This window comes from Haliotis rufescens, unplaced genomic scaffold, assembly GCF_023055435.1.
Source record: "Haliotis rufescens isolate VD_foot unplaced genomic scaffold, xgHalRufe1.0.p SCAF_10, whole genome shotgun sequence".
NCBI classification, from domain to species: domain Eukaryota; kingdom Metazoa; phylum Mollusca; class Gastropoda; order Lepetellida; family Haliotidae; genus Haliotis; species Haliotis rufescens.
In genome coordinates this window covers 46761682-46771549 of record NW_025963780.1, presented here as the reverse complement: position 1 = coordinate 46771549, position 9868 = coordinate 46761682, and the positions used below count along the sequence as shown (strand labels likewise).

The 9868-nt window shown below is 43.8% G+C and overlaps 1 protein-coding gene across 5 annotated transcripts in view; it reads right to left on the bottom strand.

Moving 5' to 3' along the window:
* Positions 1–3220: 3220 nt before the first annotated feature.
* Positions 3221–9868, bottom strand: part of LOC124126331 (polypeptide N-acetylgalactosaminyltransferase 13-like) — a 105317-nt gene continuing 98669 nt past the window's right edge. For 3 of the 5 annotated variants that reach the window (XM_046489730.2, XM_046489732.2, XM_046489731.2), the window contains exon 15: positions 3221–9300. In XM_046489730.2, coding sequence (XP_046345686.1) covers positions 9239–9300 — 62 coding nt within the window. In that variant the 3' untranslated portion in view covers positions 3221–9238. The remainder of the gene's footprint in view (positions 9301–9868) is intronic. The other 2 variants (XR_006859767.2, XR_006859768.2) reach the window with 2 other exon arrangements.

The window sequence follows — 9868 nt, the reverse complement described above, 5'->3', positions numbered from 1 at the left end:
ATGATCTGCCACTATTGTGAAACCCACCGGTTAAGTTGTTACGTTTTGTAGGTCACTCATGCACTGTTGGTCCAGATGAGTGAAAAACGAACAAACACAAAACTTTCCAGGCTGAATGTTGGACCCAGTACATTGAGGAGTGTGTTTGGTTAAACGCCCCAATGAACAGCTTATCAGGTGCCCCTGGCATATCATGGGGTGTCAGCATCCCAGTGACGCAGGTCTTAGATGTTCACCACTTTGGACAAACCCATGAGCACAAGTATGATGCTGACAAATCTCAAAACAATCAGGGCAAATCTGAGATTTGAACCCTCAATCTGAACTTTGTGAGTAAGCCTAGGGGACAGAGCTCTGAACACAGAATGGCATTGCCTTAGATGTCAGGGATCGGGTGGTCCACCTCGCTGACTTGGTTGATGCATGTAATCGTATTCCAATTGCATAGATCGATGCTCATGATGTCAATCACTGGAATGTGTGGTGCAGACTTGATTATTTACAGACCACAGTCATATAGCTGGGATGTTGCTGAGTGTGGCCTTAAACAACAAACAAACAACAGAACATGCATAAGATATCATGGTATTTTTATTTGATTGTTTTGAAGCATATATATTCAGGTTGGTCACACAAGTACATGACAGACTCAATGCAAGGGGCAGACAAGCTTGTGGGCAAGGCAACCATAAATGAAAGTCTTCGAAGGATGACAAACTTGTACCTAGTCTTCAATGGACAAGACACACAGACTAGTGGTTAGAGAATATCCATTATTCTTAAGGCGTATTGAAAATATGGCCTATGCATGTCCACTGTGGCTGCTTGGTCCACAGGAGATCAAGAAATCATATCGGTAATCACCAATAACAATCATACCAACAAGCGTAGGGCTATCTAAAAAGAACGATAATCGGAATTATCGCTGATGGGAAGAAATATTAACGATTATCGATATGAAATTGTTGTCATCAATAATAACTTACATGAACTATTGTGATGAAATAAAGTTTAGATTTATGGATACATGCTTGTTATTGTCGATGCCACTTGTCAAAGACGGAAAGCAACTGTTTTTGATATATCTCAAATAGCCACAAATTAAAGTAATCTATGCATAAATGCGTAACTGCTCACCAGTGGTGTGAAATATATTGATTTCTTTCGGGACTTTCATGCATATTTGCTTAAAGTTACTTCTCTGATATTTATTGATAATTGATCGATATTTAGCGATTATAGACCTCTATAATCTATATTGATAGCCAGCCCTAATTAAGCAGGGGAGGAGGGGGAGAAGGGAGACGAGAAACAGTGGACATTAAAGGGGGAAGAAGAAATGGACATTGAAAGACATCTGCTTGGAGACATCACCTGGTGTAGTAGATCCTGAAGTAGTGGAGTTTGATAAAAACAAAATACAAAATATGAAGAGCCAGAGCCATTATTTGTGACCATGACAAGAGATTGAAAAGCCTTACCAAAACAAGAACATAAATGACACCCTGGTCAGACGAAACAAAATGAAGATGAGTGACACTTTTAATGCAACCATCTTGCTTATTCAACATAAGTATGCACCAGATTGTGTGAGCAGTCTACATACGGGTGTCCGTACATCATCCGACATTGCACTATCACGGCAGCACCAACCACACTGGAATTGTAAATAACTACCATCCATAGTGATTCATTGTGAGAATATTTAGTCAAGAGCTTGCTGGCCTTTTGCATGACCTGTGTTATATTGTCACATCACTTCAGTGTAGTCTAAAGGAAACAAACTGTATCTCACAGAACTACTTCAATCCACAAGGTCACAATTGAAAGGGATTTCCTACTTCCTGTTCCCTCAAGGGTCAAGGTCTCTGTTCAAGGGGCATGTCACATTCAAGTGTGTCTAGCAATGTACATGGACAGTATGGTGTAATTGGAACTTCCAACAGAAACTAAAACATTTCTTTTTCAATTTTGCTGTCAAACAATGTGACAGGAGATCAGGATCCAGGATTTCACACCCCTCTAACCACATAATGGCATAGTCCAACTAGTGTTTGGATTGGGCTTATTATGAATTCAGGGTTGATCAGTTCATCATTTGATTTTCTCAAGGATAACAGAGAAAGCAAAATAACATAACCCTGACTTGTTTCACTAGAGTCACAGGGAAAGCTACGGCCTATAGTCCAAGCAAGTATGATTCCATTCTCGTACAGCATTCTTATTTCTATCACATCAATCCCATCAACAGATGACTACATAAAACCCATTTCACCAACATGAGACCTATTGTCCCATAAAATCATTTCTCATTTCCCTTAAAAAAGTACTTTGACTATGTGTTGCAAACTGTTTAGTTAAGAAACAAATCATGAATTTAACAACTGAACAGAATTTCACCATGATTGAACAATTGTTTTAAGTAACAAAATTTAACAAAATGTTTTTAGGCAGGGCAATATTTCACATCGTTTTCCAAATGAGATGTCTGAGCGCTGAAAATTCATTTTGACCCGTAATCTGAAAACAATTAGTGTTATCTCAAATGTGTCCAAACACTTACTTCAAATGTTGATATCACACAAACATACAAAACATGTCCTACTACATACTTACAAACATGCTATCTGCAACAAGCACCTGTAAACATTGCTACAAACTGGCAACACAATGATAAACTAGGGCCTGACTGTGACCCTGTGTTACCATAGTGACGGTACCTCTGGAATCAGAGTGATGACACTGCCAGAATCTTGCACAAAAATCACAGAGGCGACTCTGACCATAGTGACGGTACCTCTGGAATCACAGTGATGACACTGCCAGAATCTTGCACAAAAATCACAGAGGCGACTCTGACCATAGTGACGGTACCTCTGGAATCACAGTGATGATACTCCAGAATGTCCACACAAATCATAGAGGTGACTCTGACCATAGTGACGGTACCTCTGGAATCACAGTGATGACACTGCCAGAATGTCCACACAAATCATAGAGGCGACTCTGACCATAGTGACGGTACCTCTGGAATCACAGTGATGACACTGCCAGAATGTCCACACAAATCATAGAGGTGACTCTGACCATAGTGACGGTACCTCTGGAATCACAAACAGTGATGATACTCCAGAATGTCCACACAAATCATAGAGGCGACTCTTACCATAGTGACGGTACCTCTGGAATCACAAACAGTGATGATACTCCAGAATGAAAACACACAAATCATAGAGGCGACTCTTACCATAGTGACGGTACCTCTGGAATCACAGTGATGACACTGCCAGAATGTCCACACAAATCATAGAGGCGACTCTGACCATAGTGACGGTACCTCTGGAATCACAGTGATGACACTGCCAGAATGTCCACACAAATCATAGAGGCGACTCTGACCATAGTGACGGTACCTCTGGAATCACAGTGATGACACTGCCAGAATGTCCACACAAATCATAGAGGTGACTCTGACCATAGTGACGGTACCTCTGGAATCACAAACAGTGATGATACTCCAGAATGTCCACACAAATCATAGAGGCGACTCTTACCATAGTGACGGTACCTCTGGAATCACAAACAGTGATGATACTCCAGAATGTCCACACAAATCATAGAGGCGACTCTGACCATAGTGACGGTACCTCTGGAATCACAAACAGTGATGATACTCCAGAATGTCCACACAAATCATAGAGGCGACTCTTACCATAGTGACGGTACCTCTGGAATCACAAACAGTGATGATACTCCAGAATGTCCACACAAATCATAGAGGCGACTCTGACCATAGTGACGGTACCTCTGGAATCACAGTGATGACACTGCCAGAATGTCCACACAAATCATAGAGGCGACTCTGACCATAGTGACGGTACCTCTGGAATCACAAACAGTGATGATACTCCAGAATGTCCACACAAATCATAGAGGCGACTCTTACCATAGTGACGGTACCTCTGGAATCACAAACAGTGATGATACTTCAGAATGTCCACACAAATCATAGAGGCGACTCTGACCATAGTGACGGTACCTCTGGAATCACAAACAGTGATGATACTCCAGAATGTCCACACAAATCATAGAGGCGACTCTTACCATAGTGACGGTACCTCTGGAATCACAAACAGTGATGATACTCCAGAATGTCCACACAAATCATAGAGGCGACTCTGACCATAGTGACGGTACCTCTGGAATCACAAACAGTGATGATACTCCAGAATGTCCACACAAATCATAGAGGCGACTCTTACCATAGTGACGGTACCTCTGGAATCACAAACAGTGATGATACTCCAGAATGTCCACACAAATCATAGAGGCGACTCTTACCATAGTGACGGTACCTCTGGAATCACAAACAGTGATGATACTCCAGAATGTCCACACAAATCATAGAGGCGACTCTTACCATAGTGACGGTACCTCTGGAATCACAAACAGTGATGATACTCCAGAATGTCCACACAAATCATAGAGGCGACTCTTACCATAGTGACGGTACCTCTGGAATCACAAACAGTGATGATACTCCAGAATGTCCACACAAATCATAGAGGCGACTCTTACCATAGTGACGGTACCTCTGGAATCACAAACAGTGATGATACTCCAGAATGTCCACACAAATCATAGAGGCGACTCTTACCATAGTGACGGTACCTCTGGAATCACAAACAGTGATGATACTCCAGAATGTCCACACAAATCATAGAGGCGACTCTTACCATAGTGACGGTACCTCTGGAATCACAAACAGTGATGATACTCCAGAATGTACACACAAATCATAGAGCTAACAAGATTTTATAGAAATCCAAAGACACACACAAAGACCTACAATAATCTTGTGACAAGTGATCAGGTTTATTAAGAAAAGAAGCCCAGTTGGATTACAGGCTGTCTTTAGAAAAATAAGGAAGTGTCACCTTTTCAAAAATTGTTTTAGTAATACAAGCATATATTTAGTTTTTTAAACTGGGGACATGCCTGTGAACCAAGAATACTTCATCTCACTACCAGATTATGTTTGGAGGAATAACCATTTGATTTTGCTACTACAAAACAATAAATCAATCACTTTCAATGCATCATCCAACAAAAACAAAGCTTCAATCAGCATGTTTCTTCAACCTGTCAGTCTCACTCAACATTTGACTACATAAATAAGCTGACAGTAGTGAAAAAATTCTAAAAATTCTAAAACTTCACAAACCACTAAAACGTTCATCTCTTTCATAACCTCAAAGGCATACTTAGTGCTTGACTTTTTCAAGAGCAGAGACGGCAAGAAATCAAGTCTTTTTTACTTGTTAACAAGCAGACCCGTGAAGATACAAGTTAGAATAGGTCTTCAGCAACCAATGCTTGCCATAAAAGGGGACTATGCTTGTCGTAAGAGGCGACTAACTGAATCGGGTGGTCAGGCTTGCTGACTTGGTTGATGCATGTCATCGTATCCCAATTGCGTGGATCGATGCACATGATATCAATCACTGGATTGTCTGGTCCAGATTGTATTATTTACAGACCGCCGTCATATAGCTGGAATATTGCTGAGTGAGGCGTAAAACAACAAACCGACAACTCAAGAGCAGACACAGCAAGAAATCAAGTCCTTAACAAGCAACATTAGAAGCATCAGGATGTCGGATAATGGTAGAAACGGCAGCATCAGCATCTGTCCTGCAGCATGACGTGAACTGCAGAACCCAGTCTGGGACAGCCACATGAAGTGATGTCAGAAACATGATCTCTACTCATATTCACAAAGCTTAATAACAACATGTGTGTACAAGCAACATGTCATATGTACAGTTTTCTATAAATGTCATGTTTGTATACAATGTTGTCTTTGTACATATGTGTCTGTCATAAAATCAGTGAACAATCAACACACGTATAAATACCAACATGAGTTAAACATATGAAACACAAGCAAAACATATATCCTATACATTATCAATTTTATAGAAAACCATATCCTATCTCCATATAAAACTGTACCTACTTGTCAATAGAATAAATAATTATACATAGCAACAGTTGCTAAGCAGTATCCTACCCCTGGCTGTCACAGCAGCAACTGCAGGTCACCCACCCAGGTCCTTGTACAGGGCGACCTCCGTAGGAACATCGACCCACCTCCACCATGTTCCACAAACTGACCACAGTCGACCTCCACAGACATTTGGTGCATGCAGGTCAACCTCCACTAGACACCGAGTGCATGCAGGTCGACCTCCACTAGACACCGAGTGCATGCAGGTCGACCTCCACTAGACACCGATTGCATGCAGGTCGACCTCCACTAGACACCAAGTGCATGCAGGTCGACCTCCACTAGACACCGAATGCATGCAGGTCGACCTCCACTAGACACCAAGTGCATGCAGGTCGACCTCCACTAGACACCGATTGCATGCAGGTCAACCTCCACTTGACACCAAGTGCATGCAGGTCGACCTCCACTAGACACCAAGTGCATGCAGGTCGACCTCCACTAGACACCAAGTGCATGCAGGTCGACCTCCACTAGACACCAAGTGCATGCAGGTCGACCTTCACCGGACAGTGAGTGAATGCATGTCAACCTCCAACAGACAGTGAGTGCATGCAGGTCGACCTCCATCAGACAGTGAGTGTATGTAGGTTGACCAGACAGTGAGTGTATGCAGGTCGACCTCCATCAGACAGTGAGTGTATGCAGGTCGACCTCCATCAGAAAGTGAGTGTATGCAGGTCGACCTCCATCAGACAGTGAGTGCATGCATGAGACACCGATTGCATGTAAGTCGACCTTCACCAGACAGCTGGTGCATGGAAGATGACCTCAACCAAATAGTGAGCGCTAGCAGGTCGACCTAAGAACCAGATTAGACATCCACATGTCTTGATCAGCAGCTAGTGAGACACCCTGCAGAGGTGATCCATGCTCCACCCTTACATGTGAAATAAAGCAAATCTGTGATAAATAATGACAAGAATGTTTACCCTGTATTACAATCCATGTAATGACAACCAGGATAGTGAAGCCTGAGACGGTTGACAACAGAGAAACCAAGGAAGCCCACCCAATAACACATCATAGGACTGCTGGCACAACCACAGCTGCCTCAGCATATCTCCCTGGCTGCCTTCTGTCTACGCATCCTAACAGGATATCTCACCTCCTGCCTACGCATCCTAACAGGATATCTCACCTCCTGCCTCCTGTCTACGCATCCTTACAGCATTTCTCCCCAGCTGCCTTCTGTCTACGCATCCTTACAGCATATCTCCCCTGCTGCCTTCTGTCTATGCATCCTTACAGCATATCTCCCTGGCTGCCTTCTGTCTACGCATCCTAACAGGATATCTCACCTCCTGCCTCCTGTCTACGCATCCTAACAGCATTTCTCCCCAGCTGCCTTCTGTCTACGCATCCTTACAGCATATCTCCCCTGCTGCCTTCTGTCTACGCATCCTTACAGCATATCTCCCCTGGCTGCCTTATGTCTACGCATCCTAACAGGATATCTCCCCGGCTGTCTTCTGTCTATGCATCCTAACCCAGAATATGCATGCATATGTTTGGCAATGTCACAGCTATCATAGTGTCTGGCTCATGGGTACATGCATATGTTCAGCACTGTGACAGCTGTCATGGTGTCTGGCTCATGGGTACATGCATATGTTCAGCACTGTGACAGCTGTCATGGTGTCTGGTTCCTTGGGTACACACATATGTTCAGCACTGTGACAGCTTTCATGGTGTCTGGCTCATGGGTACACGCAAATGTTCAGCACTGTGACAGCAGTCAGGGTACACTGCTGTTGTCCATGTGTCAGTCTAAAAGCCATACATCGGTTAAGCCACATGGAAGATGGCAGGGTGAAGCCCATGTGGCAGCTGATCGGTTAAGCCACATGGAAGATGGCAGGGTGAAGCCCATGTGGCAGCTGATCGGTTAAGCCACATGGAAGATGGCAGGGTGAAGCCCATGTGGCAGCTGATCGGTTAAGCCACATGGAAGATGGCAGGGTGAAGTCCATGTGGCAGCTGATCGGTTAAGCCACATGGAAGATGGCAGGGTGAAGCCCATGTGGCAGCTGCTAAAATGAAACATATTACACAACCACCTAAAGCTAAAAGAAGTAACATCTTCATAAGGTCAAGAATTATTCTCAGCATCTCTCACACAATCATAAACATCTGATAAACAACAAAGAAATATTCATACAATGGGATGAGATGATTATACAATTTCATCCAGTTATCAGATTATACAATAAAATCCAAATATACAAAGAGGATATAAAATAGGGTAGAGATTTCTTCTGTATATGCATCATCACTCATTAACATCTCTCTGACTCAATCTCCCCAGCGTCCATGGCAATATGTCTCCAGTGCCCATGGCAATAGGCGCTAATGTCCATGGCAATATGTCTCAATGTTACCATGGCAACATGTCCCCAGCGTCCATGGCAATATGTCTCCAGTGCCCATGGCAATAGGCGCTAATGTCCATGGCAATATGTCTCAATGTTACCATGGCAACATGTCCCCAGCGTCCATGGCAATATGTCCAAAGTGCCCATGGCAATAGGCGCTAATGTCCACGGCAATATGTCTCTATGCTACCATGGCAATATGTCCCCAGCGTCCATGGCAATACGTCCCGATGTTGCCATGGCAATATGTCCCCAGTTTCCATGGCAATATGTCCCAAGTTAATATGGCAATACGTCCCCAACGTTTATAGCTGTAATGAAATCATGATGACAGAAACAAATGTCAACATGTCCGCAGTCCTCCATGTAGAAAACGTATGAGAGTTCGCTTCCAGCACTGTCCAGCTCCCCTTGAAGCAAATGGTGGCCTCAGTCTGCATCTACCAAGTCTATGAGCAGCACAGTCGCGAGGTATTCAGGTCCTTTGTTGGCTACAGTCACATTATAAACAGAGAGGTGCTAGTGGTCCCTATAGCTGCTCTGACCTTATCTGTAGGTCACATCAAGGACAGGGAAACAGATTCCTTGCTCTGTTTGAAGTCAAACCGCTGGTCGACCTTCAGCTGGGTCACACACTTTCACACACACGCCCAGAAGAGGCTGGCTGTAGGACTGTATCTCCCTGGATGGCAGAGTGATATATATATATCTCTATATGTTACAACAGAAACTCCTGAGATCTGACAAACATCCCGACAGTCAGCCAACTGTCGTATGTGTATCCCACAATGCACTAGTTCTTCCATTTCATGTCACTCAGCTGCCATTGTTGTGAGGGCAGGCCAGTACACTCTCCTGCAGAGAAGGAAAATGTTTCAGGTATCGGACACAAATGCCAAGAAACATTCAGTTTTAAAGACCCTGCACTACAAATGAAAGTACCAATGCATAGTTTTTTTCATGAAAATATGTCATGAGAAGAAAATCCCCCCCCACCCCAGCAACCAAACCTGTAGAATCTACTGTCTCCTCTCTAGTTCTGACCCCTACAGAATACACCTGATATATATATGATCCTTCTCAACCCCCGTGCCTGCTGTATAACACAGCTTTAGGTTCTAACATCTGACCTCTGTTACTGACTGACCCCTGGTGTCTCCTCCCTGACCCCTGGTGTCTAGTGAATGACCCCTTGTGTCTACTTCCTCATGTCTACTGCCTGACACCATGTGTCTACTGACTGACCCCTGGTGTCTACTGACGGACATTTGGTGCCTACTCACTGACACCTGGTGTCTTCTAAATGACATTTGGTGCCTACTGACTGACATTTGGTGCCTACTGACTGACATTTGGTGCCTACTGACGGACACCTGGTGCCTAGTGACTGACCTCTGGTGTCTACTGACGGACATTTGGTGCC